The sequence below is a fragment of the Amblyomma americanum genome, chromosome 5, assembly GCF_052857255.1.
Source record: "Amblyomma americanum isolate KBUSLIRL-KWMA chromosome 5, ASM5285725v1, whole genome shotgun sequence".
Classification (NCBI taxonomy): domain Eukaryota; kingdom Metazoa; phylum Arthropoda; class Arachnida; order Ixodida; family Ixodidae; genus Amblyomma; species Amblyomma americanum.
In genome coordinates this window covers 4,834,883-4,849,394 of record NC_135501.1, presented here as the reverse complement: position 1 = coordinate 4,849,394, position 14,512 = coordinate 4,834,883, and the positions used below count along the sequence as shown (strand labels likewise).

General features: G+C 44.3%; 1 protein-coding gene across 1 annotated transcript; it reads left to right on the top strand.

The window, feature by feature from the left end:
* Positions 1 to 279: 279 nt before the first annotated feature.
* Positions 280 to 14,161, top strand: mRpL11 (mitochondrial ribosomal protein L11). Its single transcript, XM_077664511.1, has 2 exons — positions 280 to 908; positions 6,999 to 14,161. The coding sequence occupies exons 1-2, from the start codon at positions 690 to 692 to the stop codon at positions 7,371 to 7,373; spliced, it is 594 nt and encodes a 197-aa protein (XP_077520637.1). The 5' UTR covers positions 280 to 689; the 3' UTR covers positions 7,374 to 14,161.
* Positions 14,162 to 14,512: the final 351 nt, after the last annotated feature.

Sequence of the window (14,512 nt, the reverse complement as noted above, 5' to 3'; positions counted from 1 at the left end):
GTGTTTTGAGCCCTTAGTACGAAAAGCCCTAAAATTTCAACCAGTTTAACAAAGAAGGCTGTAGCGAAATAGTTTTATAAATTTGTGGTTTAGCTTTCCACGCCGCCCAACCGTCTAAAAATGGCATTGCGCCGCCGCCGACTCATGGAGGAAGAAAAAAACTTCGGCGCATGGAGGAAAAAAAAAAAAAGCGCATGGAGGAAAAAAAAATATTTTTTTTTTTCCTTCATGCGTCGGTTAGAAACGACCGCCACGCCGCCGCCGTTCGAAAACGACGGCGCACACCTCTAACATTGGTCGCTGAGGTGCAGCGCCGCCAGCTTTCCCTCTAGTTAATAGTAAGAAACTCTATGACACTGGTAATTGCTCACTCACTGGTAATTGAGTAAGGAACTCACCGGTTGGATGGATGGATGGATACGGCTGAACCCTTTACATCGGGCGGTGGCTCAAGCCACCTAGCCATGTCTTGTGAAATTTTATTCCTGTCTTGCTTTTAGCGCCCACGACGGCTGAAGTGCAGCGCCACCAGTCTTTCCTCTAGTTTATAGTAAGAAACGGCAGTGAACACATAGTAGTGAACTACCGCCAGCTACCGCCGCTGTTGAGTTGCTCTGGCCACTGGCACATCGGTGGAGTGAAGTTTTGGCCTGGTGATTGCTTTCGGAGGCTTTCGAAGAAGAGGTAGCATGTCGAAGAGCATAAAAAGGCTCAAGTCGATGAAGAAGGTGGTGGATAAGGTGATACACACGACGCCCTTGAAACTGTACGTGCCCGCCGGGATGGCCATGCCGGGCCCTCCGCTGGGACCCCAGCTCGGCCAGCGGGGCATTAACATCGCGCACTTCTGCAAGGAATTCAACGAAAGGACTAAGGACATGAAGGAAGGACTTCCCATACCTTGCAAGGTGGGTTCTGAAGGCTTTCATTCACCCGGCACCGAGCATTCATCATGTGCGGTTCGTTTGATATGCCTGGCTGGTCCAACTAGTCCAGCTTGGAGTTCTTACGGGTTCATTTTATTGGTGGGGCCTAAGCCAAACTTCATTTTCGTTGTGTGCGGTATGGACAGGTTGAGGCGTGCAGAGCCGGTGCTCATATGGTCCCCAGAATATGTTCGTTTTGTTGGATGGCAATGGCTTTGTTGGATGGATGGATGGATGGATGGATGGATACGGCTGAACCCTTTACATCGGGCGGTGGCTCAAGCCACCTAGCCATGTCTTGTGAAATTTTACTCCTGTCTTGCTTTTAGCCACCAATCAGATAACCTTCGCTTGGTTACTTCTAACCTCTTAAAATCCACTTTCCCTTCACTATCCCTAAACCCCAATGCCCTGGGTATGTCAGCCCCGCTGCTTTCCACTGTAGGGTGAAGCCCTTTACCGAAAAGTATCAAGTGTTCAGCCGTTTCCTCCTCCTCTCCGCACGCAATGCACAAAGTGTATCTCATGGTACCTGACTCTATACGTCTTGTCACACGGACACTGTAAAGGTACTTTGAACTAATGCTCCATTACTCAAAGGACGAAGGCGCGCTGCCACACGGACGCGCCAAAGGACACCTAGCTCAAAGGAGCTTCGGAACAAGGCAGCTCGAGTTCGTCCTTTGAGGCTTCAAGGGAGTACTCTCTCTCCCAGCGAGTTAACAGCATAAATAAATTGAGAAAAGAAACGTTCAATTTTCATTTTATAAATTCACTTCATAAGATTAGTGGTTCATAAGATTAAGGGAACAACCGAAGAACGAAGCTGAGCCTGAGCCAGACTGAGCGAGTTGGGCTCAGTGTGGCCAGCACTGTGATGTTATGCTCTGTACTTGGAAAATCATGTCATTATTGCAGTTAAAATTGCATTGCTTTAACATAATACGGTTATAAAACTAATTTACTAAAAAAAATTGACATTTCTGTATTTACAAGTGCAGTGAGGTTTGCAATTTTATTAACGCTTTTTCGCCGATGAGGGAGGCGTTCTGACGGCAGTGAAGGCAGACAGGCGGGTGCAGGTGGAGGCTTAGTCGGGAAAGTGCATGGTGGATGCAATGGCCAGAGCCCGGGAGGTGGTGGTGGGCAGCATGGATGGCGAACGCCTTGTGGTCATCCATGCTGGTCTCAATGATGTACTGCAGGGGAGGAGCCAGAATCTTGAGACGCAGTTGGAGGTGGGGATGCGTAGGCTTAGAGAGGCCTCTGAGAGTGTGCATGTGACCATATGCACAATCCCAGAGGTCCAGAGGCAGGCTCGCGAAACGGAAAGGAGGGTCGTGGAGACTAATTGGGTAATTAGGCTATTGAGTCGACGACTAAGATACGAGGTGATGGAGGTCAACAGGGAAGTGTACGAGGTTAGGCCCCACCCTTTTGCACAGGATGGCATCCACTACGGTGGTGCCACTGGCAAGAAGGTGGGTAGTAGGATAGGTCGCCAGGCAACAGCTTTTTTTGGGGGACCCAGAGCTCTGAAGGAACCAGTGTAGAGAAGGAAGAACCAAGGTCAAAGGGACGATGGAACCATAGGGGAAGAAAGAGACGCAAACGCCAGGGCCAAGTTAATTCAGATATAGGTTTCATTAACATGCAAGGTGGCAGGAATAGACTGAAATGGAAGGAAATAGAAGAACAGTTAAGACAGGAGGAATTAATGGTATATGGTTTAGCGGAAACACATCTTAGAGACATGGAGCAACCACCCTGTAACAGAGACTACGCATGGGAATATTGCAATAGAACAGAGGGCAGCAGAAAGGGAGGTGGAATTGGGGCATTCATTCATAAAAGTATGAATTTTCAAAGGGTTAGACTGGGATGCAGGGAACATTTATGGCTAAAAGGAACAGTGGCAGGCAAGCAAACACTCCTTGGCTTTGTATACCTGTGGACAGGGGTTAATGCCAAAGAGGAATACAGGAAAATGTTAGAATGTATTGCAAGCGACATTGATGAGCTAGGAGGACAGGGCGAGATAATTATATTAGGCGACATGAATGCACACATAGAAGACCTGGATGGGTACACGGATTCGACAGGAAGCATGCTGCAGGACATGTGTGACAGGCATGATTTAGTTGTATGCAACAGCACCAAGAAGTGCGAAGGGCTCATAACATGGGAGGCGGGGAGTCTGCACTCGACGATAGATTATGCACTAATGTCACAGAGGATGCATAACAGATTAGGGGTAATGAGCATAGATGAAGATGGTTCCAGAAGTCTAGGTAGTGACCACAAGCGTATCAAGTTGAGCTTCAGAAGAAAAAGCAATGTAGGACTGAATCAAGATAAACAATCAGGGGGAAATTTTTACTCAGAAAAGCAATTGGAAGTAGCAGCCAAACAAATCGAGAAAGTAATTTTTGAGGATAGTGAAACAGAATGGACTTATACCAAATTAACTCGATTACTGGAGCTAGAGCTAGCTAAGGTGCGAGTAAAGCTAAAAGGGAAAAGATGCAAACCCAAGAGTTGGTGGGATGAGGAGGTCAAGAGGGCAATAGAAAAGCGCAAGGAAGCATCCAGGGAACACAGATATTCCAAAAAGAGGGGGGAACCAAAATCCGAAGTAGACAGAAAATGGGATACCTTCATAAAGTGTAGAAGGGACGCATCCTATTTGATTAATGAGAAAATTAGAAGAAAGGGTGCCCAATGGATGTCAAAAGTAAATAAAAAGGATAGAAAAGCAGCCCAAAAATTCTGGAAACATCTAAATGCAATGAGTAATAAAACTAGGCTAGAACAAAGGTTTATTGTTACAGATGAGGGTATTCGACTAGAAGGGGATGAAGCAATAAAACACATAGGAACAAGGATGACGGAAAAATTTTCAGCAAAGCACGTGGTACATAATTTATCGAAGGAGGCTAGACCGGTTACAGCAATAGCTTCACTTGAGCAAGGAGAGTGGGAAAGGGCAGAGAAAAAGGTTCCTAGTGGCACATCAACAGGACCAGATGGTATCCCGATTATGTTGATAAAGAAGTTAGGACCAAAATCCAAGCAAACATTAATACAGGTAGTGAATAAAATGATAGTGGATGAGAAAGTTCCCGATGAATGGCGATTAAGTAGAATGAACATGATATATAAGGGAAAGGGGGACAAAGCAGACGTAAGTAACTATCGCCCCATAACAGTGACATCTGTGGTTTACAGGGTGGTGATGCAAATTATAAAGGATAGACTGCAGGCTTGGGTGGAGAACGAGGGGGTGTTAGGGGAACTACAGAATGGGTTCCGGAAACAAAGGAGGTTGGAGGACAATCTATTTTCATTGACACAGTGTATAGAAATTGCGGAAAAGGAACATAGGCCCTTATTGCTAGCATTTCTGGATATTAGGAGAGCCTATGACAACGTTACTCAGGAGCATTTGTGGGACATATTGGGCACATTGGATGTGGAAAATGGAGTAATTAATCTTTTAAAAGATATATATAGAGGTAACAGAGTGCTCATAAAATGGGAAAAAAATGTATCAGGGCCTGTAGAGATACAGCGGGGGCTTAGACAAGGATGTCCTCTGTCCCCTTTGTTGTTCATGTTGTACCTGCAAGGTTTGGAGGCCAAGCTAGAGGGGAGCGGACTAGGTTTCAACCTATCTTTTTTCAAGCAAGGGGAATTAATTAAACAGACATTACCGGGACTAATATATGCGGACGATATAGTGATAATGGCTGACAACAAGGAAGACCTGCAGAAGTTGTTAGACATATGCAGTACAGAGGGAGATAGATTAGGCTTCAAGTATAGTAAGGAAAAATCTGCGGTCATGACATTTAATGAAGAGGGCGGCCAGCATAGAATACAGGAGTTCGTGCTAAAAGTAGTGAATGAGTACAAGTACCTTGGGGTGTGGATAAATAACAGTGTTGAGTATCTGACAGAGCATGAAAAATATGTAATGATTAAAGCTAGTAGGAATGCAGCTGTCATGAAAAATAGGGCACTGTGGAATTACAATAGGTATGAGGTGGTAAGAGGAATCTGGAAAGGGGTGATGGTCCCTAGCCTGACCTTCGGGAATGCGGTCCTGTGTATGAGGCCAGATGTTCAAGCAAGGCTGGAAATTAGGCAACGGGGAGTAGGGAGGTTAGCTTTGGGAGCACATGGCAATACATCGAATCAGGGGGTACAGGGTGATATGGGATGGGCGTCTTTCGAGAGCAGAGAGGCTAGCAGTAAGATAGCATTTGAGGAACGATTGAGAAGGATGGAGGAAAAGCGGTGGGCTAGGAAAGTTTTCAGATACCTGTATATAAAGAACGTTGACACGAAATGGAGAAAGCGAACTAGAAAATTGACAAGCAAATATCTGGACAGCAGTAAGGGGGCAAATCAATTATCGGTTAAGAATAAGGTTAAAGGAACAGAGAGAGCTTTGTGGAAAACAGGGATGCTGACGAAATCGGCACTAGAAACATACCGGACCTTTAAACAGGAAATTGTCAAAGAAAATATCTATGATAATTGTAGGGGAAGTTCTTTGTTGTTTGAGGCCAGGACTGGAGTTTTGCGGACTAAGACGTATAGAGTCAGGTACCAGGAGATAGACACTTTGTGCATTGCGTGCGGAGAGGAGGAGGAAACAGCTGAACACTTGATACTTTTCTGTAAAGGGCTTCACCCTACAGTGGAAGGCAGCGGGGCTGACTTACCCAAGGCATTGGGGTTTAGGGATAGTGAAGGGAAAGTGGATTTTAAGAGGTTAGAAGTAACCAAGCGAAGGTTATCTGATTGGTGGCTAAAAGCAAGACAGGAGTAAAATTTCACAAGACATGGCTAGGTGGCTGGAGCCACCGCCCGATGTAAAGGGTTCAGCCGTATCCATCCATCCATCCATCGAAGGTCGTTCCGCGACCGTGTAGCACGGACGAACTCCCTTGAAGTAGTGCTCCTTTGGGAGCGTAAAGGAACATTAGTTCAAAGTGCTTTTAGAGTGCCCTTAGTCCGCAAAACTCCAGTCCTGGCCTTGCTTGCGCCACCTAGCCTATAATTTCTCACCCCGTTAAATTTTTCCTCGGAGTTTCGTCTTTCCTTTTTAAAATCGCTAATTTGACGTACTTTTTCGCAGATTCACCCCTCCCTTGACTTCCTCGGCCAATGTTCTAACCTCCCCTTTGTTAAAGCAACACTTTTCTCATCCATTCGTCTGTCCTCTCTGGAAGGACACGCCAAGTTTTGTGCACCTCAAAACTATGGTCTCCACTTGAGTTCTACGGGCAGCAAGGTTCTCAAAACCTCTGTCCTAGCTTTGAAAAGACATGAGTTGCCCTGCTAGTTATTAAATTAATGCTCATTTTTTATGTCCTGTTTTCGTGCCCTATGCATACCTAGTGCTGATTTTCCTTGCATTCTTTGTCTCCTTTACATCCTTTTCCACTCTAGTATTTTGCCGAGTCTCATTCCTCATCTGTGTGTACTTAGTTCTTAGTTTTCGGGTTCTTGAATTGGAGGAAAAAATTGTGCCAAACCATGTACACCAGAAAAAAGAACGAAGACGAGACACGTCTTCGTTCCTTCGTGTGTGCATGGTTTGGTGCTATTTTTTTCTGCTATTCAAGTATGCACCAACTAGCCCAAAAAGAGGTGTTAACGCAGTGTTTTTCTGGTTCTGTTCATCCATTTTCTGCCCACCATTTCTGTTAGTCTTTGATCATATCTTAGTTTGCTAATTCCCTCTAACCTCACACGACATCCATCCCTTGGGACTTCCTCATTTGGAGTGTTCTCATGTGCACCCAAGGCGTGTGCTTCTTTCTGAGTCCTAGGCTTGATTGCACTTGTGATTTCAGGCACATGGCTGCATTACCAAATGTGCAACAGGGTTCCTTGCCAAACCATGCAGTGAGGCGCCCCTGAAAATGCAGCGGTGTCTGCTAGGGATTGGGAAATTCATGGGGGCTATGGTTTTTCTGACATTTCACAAACTGGAAATGGTTGTTTTTGGCAGCCAACGCTAAAGGCTGTGGGAATGTGCGCATTTGCCTCTCCATGCAGATAACGCTTAAGCCAGATCGCAGCTTTGATCTGGAGATGCTGAACCCTCCCATCACGTACTTCGTGAAGCAGGCTGCTGGCATCGACCGCGGAGCCATGCGTCCAGGACAGGAGACTGCTGGCATGATCACGCTCAAGCACGTCTATGAAATCGCCAAGATCAAGAGCCAGGACAGCATCTACGACTGCGTGCCCCTGCAGGACATCTGCAAGGAGATAATGCTGCTGGCATACCAATGTGGCATCAAAACCGTCAGGAGCCTGTCTGCTGAAGAGTACCGCGAGTTTCTTGAGGCTCGCGAGCCTGTTGTCAGGGAGCAGCTCTCAGCGCTCGAGGAGAAGCGGCAAGCCAAGCTCCTTCGGACTACCTCTTGAGGCCTTGAAGCATCTCATGATGTGGATGCCTGTGATGGGCAGTTAGCGTGCTGGGAGCCTGTTTTTATGTGGGCTATGTCTCCGCACGAAAACAACTTGCCTAGAAATCTGAAAGGACTGTTCCAGACTATGCTAATGCCACTCATAGAGCTCACTTTATTATGTTATGAAGAATGGCTCTGATTGTTCACCATGCAGTGCATATAGGACTAAAGAAAGTGTACCAAAATGGTGCAGACTGGTATACATTGAGTATGTTCTTTGATGCAGAATTACTTTCGCTTTTGACTATGAACCCACTGTGGTGGCCATGGCATTTGTCTGCTGATGACGAGTTGCACCTTTACTGCAGTGGAGGCAAAATGCAAAAAAACCACGTGCCAAGATTTTGGCGCATTTAAAGAGTCGCTATATTGAATTTTATTGTCCATATTTCGTTGTGGCAATCGAAAGCTCCTTGCCAAAAGAAGTCTACGCCTGGCTGTCGTGCTGGTAAAGATGGCAGAACATCTTAAAATGTAATTTCTCGACATGATCATGTTGCTGTGCATTTGGTAGGTACCAAACACTGGAGATGTAACAGCAATTGCCTGCTGCCAAAGTGAGGAGTGTGCCAATGATAAAGATATTCAGTTTTAACCGTAGTTTAACCTATGATGGCAGCTTAAATAAACTATCACTGAAATAAGCATAGATTGTGCTGATGGGCAAGTTTTTTTTAGATAGTTGAAGCGTCCGACGCCGATACAATGATGGAGACAACACACACGTAAGGCGCACTAACAACAGAGTTTATTTCTTGTTGCACAGACTAAATACCGCAGCCAAGCAACAAACATAAACCCTGTTCTGTGCATCAAACCATGCACAGAACGTGAGGACAAGTGCAATACCATCGCCGTTCATGAGCTGAACCCTAGATATGCCAACTCTTTTGCTGATAGCGATACTGAGAGGCTACTGACGCATGATTCTCCGTGCTTTTAAGATTTTTATAGCCTCTAGTATTTTTCTTATTTGTTTTTCCACTCTTGCCAGTATGAAAGTCTTGCTGAAGTCAGGTTGGCATCCATGTTTTTTGCAGTGAATGCTTATATGCCCAGAAATCTGATTGTCAGTCTTACACATCTTCCCGTTTGTCCGACGTATGTGAAACCACAGTTGAGTGGAATATACTACTTTCTTATCACAAGTTCTGTGCTTCTGGCCATGTTTCTTTCCACAGATCGGATCTCTACGTGCCGAGTTTACCTTGGCACTCATCATTCAGAGATGCTTGGGGGCAGAAAAAAAACTTCTACACCCGCCCTTGCTCCTACCTTCTTTAGACTGTTGGAAACAGCATGAATATATGGAATAACAGCATACTTCATTCTAGGGGATCTTGTTTGAAGGTGATGTGTGTCTTCTAATTTCTTAAGCTTCTTGAGCGTTTTTTTCATGACTGATGAAATTACATGGTGAGGATAACCTGCCTCTCTGAGTCGACAGATCTGATAATGGGAACTGCTTTGCAGTAGATGCTCGCGCGACTTGTTAAATGCATTAGTTAGACAAGTCTGAACAATAGATCTTTTTGTCACCTTGACATAGGATGATTCAAGTGGTAAGGTAGGTTTGCACACCCTTGGTTTGTGTGCCCAGCAAGGCAGACGCGGAGAAAGGTGAATTTCCACATCTAAAAATCTTAAAACATTCTCAACCGGAAGCTCGTGAGTCAAAATCAAAGGGGACAAAGCATAATTATAAGACAGTACAGAAGACAATTGCTTAGACCATTCCTGTTCGTCACAATCTAAAATCACTAAAAGATCAACAAATCTGAAGACTTGTATTACATTTGTTTCTTGTAAGCTCCGTTTCAACAGGTTGTCTTTAGAGGCAAGGAAAATATCATTTAGAATGGGGGCTATACATGAAGGTATACATATGTCCTTTATGTAGAAAACGTTCCTCATTCCATTCCACATACGTTGATTTCAAGTAGGTGGACAACAGCTCAAGGAACAATGCAACTGGTACACCACAAGCATTCTGGAAGGCCACAGCTCCATGTTTATCAATGCTGTTACTGACACATTCCATCAATTCTTTTTGCGGTATTTGCGGTCTTTGATGTCGACAGAAAGGGCATACATTCTTTTGGTTTGGTTCTGTGTCAAAAACTTCACGACTTGTGATTTTTTCACATGAAAAGGGTTTTCAACTGGTAATATACTTAAGTGTTGTTGCAGGAATAAGGAAACTTGTTTTTGCCAAGAACCATTTTCTGATACTATGGCCTGTAATTGGCATTCCTGTTTGTGAGTTTTGGCAGTGAAGAACACGTCTAAGCTCAAATTTTTGTCAGAGTCAATTGCATGCATTAGTTTCGTTAAGTTCATCCTTTTGCACAACTTCTTGGCTGTGCTTCTGACTTTAGTCAGACACCTTTCTGCAATTTTAAACTGCAGTGAGGGCTTCTGACAACCCTTTTCGCATAAGAACAAACCCGTCTTCTTTATCGCATGTTAAGAGGAACAAGGAATGTTCTTTGAGGTATGACACTGTTTTCCCCAATGGGAATTTTGCGAATAGGCACCTTGCCAGTGGGTCCAGACCTTCCGATATGCACCTTTGTTGCTCCTCCATTGGGGCTCGCCTCGAAACTTGCTTGACCATTCTGAGAAGATCCGCTGCACACACATCAGGCTGGATGGTGAACTTGGGCCCATGGCTCGGGACCTCTCGTACAGATTCTGGGATGGCAGCTTCGCCTAGGAACCCTAAGGCATCTGGCCCCAAGCATCTCAGAATGATGTGCGCCAAGGTAAACTCGGCACGTAGAGAGCCGATGTGTGGAAAGAAACATGGCCAGAAGCACAGAACTTGTGATAAGAAAGTAGTATATTCCACTCAACTGTGGTCCACATGCATTGGCCAAACGGGAGGATGTGTAAATGATAGGTTTTATGAGCGCCAATATAAGACGGACAATCAGCTTTCTGGGCATGTAAGCATTCATTGCAAAAAACATGGATGCCAACCTGCATACTGGCAAGAGCGGAAAAACAAGTAAGAGAAATACTTAGAGGCAATGGAAATCGGAAAGTGCAGAGAATCATGCGTCAGTAGTCCTTTAGTATTGCGCTTGTCCTCGCGCTCTGTGCACGATTGTACTTTTTCATGTTTGTTGCTTGGCTGCAGTTTTTAATCTGTGCAACAAGAAATAAACTAAATGTTAGTGTGCCTTACATATGCGTTGTTGCCATTATTGTTTGTCTCGGTGCCAGATGCTTGAAATAAAACAAGACTGCTGATGCGTATCGCAGATTTCGGTTACCATATTTTGCTGATAATTGGCATAGTGGCAGTCCTTTTGAGAATATTTTAAAAGATGATAAAAAGGTAAAGTTGAACAATGCCCACTTAGTAAAACACGTTGCGGGGCTAGTTGGTTATGCATATTCTTTCGTTAAAATTTAAGCAGCGCTAACTTTTAGGACGAATACACAGAAGACATGACAGGACGGGCGCTGATTGAACGATTGAACAATGCACGATGCAGTAACTAATTTCGAGGTGTCCAAAGTTTCTTTCAACAAAAATATTAAGTGCAGTATATTCACTGCAGGCAACTTTGCCTACCATCCAGCAGAGTGACAATGTTTGAACACAGCACGTTACCTCTTTGTGAGTCTATAGCTCTTAAAATATGAATTGTTGGCAAAACCAGCAGTTTCGCACTCTGTTCTACACTGCAGAGCGAGACCTACCGACTGTGCCAGTATTTTTTATTAGTCTCTGACCACTGACTTGTGAACATTGCCAGCTGGTATGAATTAACCAGTCTTGCTCTTGACAAGCAGGCTCTAATATTTTCAATATCTCGAATGCCCCTGTGCAGGAGTATTACATGAGAGGTAGGCATTCGCAATGACTGATTAGTTCTTTGATGCAATGCCTGAAGTGGTCGTGATTGCAGTGGATGACAGCAGCAGCAGCAAGGTGATTCCAGTCCTTGGGCATTCTTATGAAAAATGAGGGAAGATGTGCTGATGAACGGGCTGAAGGTGGGTGCACGGTCTTGCCATGGCTGAGGTGGCAGGAGTGGTGATGTGCTGGTAGAATGGCAGGGTTACGGGGGGATTCATGATAGAATTTATGGAAGAGGGATAGGCGAGCGACTTTTCTGTGATGTAAAAGGTTGGATAGATTAGCATGTGCTTTGAGTTTAGTAATGCTTGATGTATATGAATAATCAGAAAAGATAAAATGTCCAGCACGGTTCTGAATGGATGAATTGATGTGGTTAGTTTGGTGTGGGTCCCAGATAGCGCATGCGTATTCGAGTTTAGGCCGAACGAAGGTGCAGTATGTTAGTAATTTTACAGGAGGAGGGGCTAATCGAAGGTAGCAGCATAAATAGTTGACACGGTTAGCTTCATTTGTCAGTTTCGTTATGTGATCGGTCCATGAAAGGTCAGCAGTTAATTCCTGAGTACCTTCAAGAAGTTAACGGAACTCGGGTCAGATTCTGAAAGTGTGTATTTCCAGATTAGATGAGATTTTCTGTGATGAAAAGTAAAAAGAAATGGTTTCTTAATATTTAGACATCAGCCATTTTTCGCACCAGATTTGTATGTTGCCAAGATCGATCTGAAGTGCATTAACATCGGTTATGTTGTTCATAGGCCGATTGACACAGTCTGCGAATAAGCTGATATTTGAGCAGATGTTATTTGGAAGATCACTAATATAAATTATGAACAAAATAAGGCTGAGGACTGTTCCTTGTGGCACACCTGAAATAAGGGGGACAAGGGGAAAGAGCTATTGTTAGTGTGTACGAATTGATAACGGTTGGTTAAAAAGCCTCATCCAATTAAGGACTAAGTCATTGAGGGACAGGGATGAGGAAGTTTTAGAAATACATTTGTGGGGTACTTTATTCAATGCTTCTTTGACCGGAGTGTTGGTGCCAATGTCATATCATTTATAAAGAGGGCTAGCTGAGTGTCCCCTGTGGAAACTGTGCTGGTTAGGATAGAAGAAATTGGCGACTAGAAGAAATGTGAGAGTAAATTGTGCTCAATTAATTTGGAACAAACACCTGTGAGGGAAATGGGGTGGTAGTTATTAGCAGAAAACGGATTACCTTTTTTTTGGAACTGGAATGACCTTAAAAGGGTCAGGGTTCGGGCTAGTGGGTAATCAGCACGAGGATTCATAGCGCACAGAATACACAGGACACAACACAAGCGCTTACTTCCACTGAATGGTCTTTATTTGGTGCTGACAGCCTTATAAAGGTCAGGTATTGCGCACGTACAAACAACTAACAATGATTATCTTGTCAAGGTCATGATGTGTCAATGAAAAAAAAAAAAGAAACAATAGAAAACCTACCAAACAGTGCACAAGTTTCACACTTTTGCCCTCTGCCTTGCACCTAACAAGCGACTCAGCGAGCACCACAGAAGTGTTAGAGATCAGGGACCAGGTAATCTGGCTCGTCACTGCCGTAGTCACAAGTGCACGCCTAACTTCAAGGAGTGTTCAGTATTAGGGAAAAATAGCAATCAAAAAACGAGGGAAGTAATTGAAGCGGCAGAGATGGAAAAAGAGGGACTGGGAAATTGTATCGGTGATCCTTCGGTGTTTTTATCAATGAAAGACTTGGCTTTCTTAGGTGCAAGGCAGAGGGCGAAAGTGTGAAACTTGTGCACTGTTTGGTAGGTTTTCTATTGTTTCTTTTTTTTTTTCATTGACACATCATGACCTTGACAAGATAATCATTGTTAGTTGTTTGTACGTGCGCAATACCTGACCTTTATAAGGCTGTCAGCACCAAATAAAGACCATTCAGTGGAAGTAAGCGCTTGTGTTGTGTCCTGTGTATTCTGTGCGCTATGAATCCTCATGGAATGACCTTCCCCACTTTCCAGTCTTTAGGAACAACACCGGATGAGAGCGACTGCTGAAAAATGTGCGATAAAGTGATTTTAGTTATGTGTATAGTACCAGAGGCGAGCATCCTCATGAGAGCGTCCTCACCTCTTGAGGATTTCACCCGGTGAGGTGAGGGTGAGAGAGGATGGGTGCATGAAAATTCGTGAGTGAGGGAGGAAAGACGTGAGGGAAAGGGAGGGAAGACATGTTGAGGTGAGGGCGAAGGAGCCTACTTTTAACAATTATGTGAAGTCATAGATGAAACACCCTGTAAAGTGCGCTAACAAGGGGGCACTGTGCGGCCCTGCGGGTGTCTGCCGGTCCAACGGAGCCTGTACCACAGTCAATATTTTCATCATCAGCCCCGAGTCTGTCGAATGATCAGAGTGTAGAGTAAAATGTGTAGAAATTATACCTAGTAAGGCTGATGAATTCCCAAGTTCTAAGCCTTGTTTTCCGAAACGAAGTCAGATTTCAGACTTGAATAAAATGTAGCACAAAAGAGACGAGCACGGGAGGAACACACCACAAACATGAACGCTACATTTTATTCAAGTATGTGTCACCAACTAGCCCAGCAAGTTTTATTGATGCAATTTCAGCTCAGTGAGGTTTTAAAGAACTGGCTGCAGCGCAAAAAATGCTTCTATGAAATTCCACTGCCAAATCAAAGCCTGTTGGCGATGTTGGTGTGGATTTTTTTCATCCATACTGTTAGTAGTTCGGTGCAGTCGTATCTTGTTTCCATTTCCTATTTTCGCAGGAGTTGCGGTGTAGAACAGCGGTGCCGCACTGTGGTGGGCAAAGCCAACCACTGTAGTCTTACCATGGAAATAAAGCAGCAGCTTAACCACCTTGGTCTGAATCATTGCTCGCTTCACCTTGCATTGTGGGATGTGCTAAAAAACAAAAAGTTGTACTGCTCTCCAAATAACAGGAACATATCGTGGTTTATTTCTGTCTCTTGTGAGATGTGTGACCACATAATCGCGCGCTTGATTTTATGAACCAAATTTCTTGCCGGCATGTAAGGGAATTGAAGCTCAATGTTAGGGTAATGCGTAGACATGCACACAAAAGAATCACAGGGGGTTTATCTTAGGGTTAACCACAAATTATCTGCTGGTTTAGCTTTGGATTAACCACAAATTATCGTGCGCTAGCACCATTAGCTGTGATTTTCCATGGATTACATGACTTTCTATGAT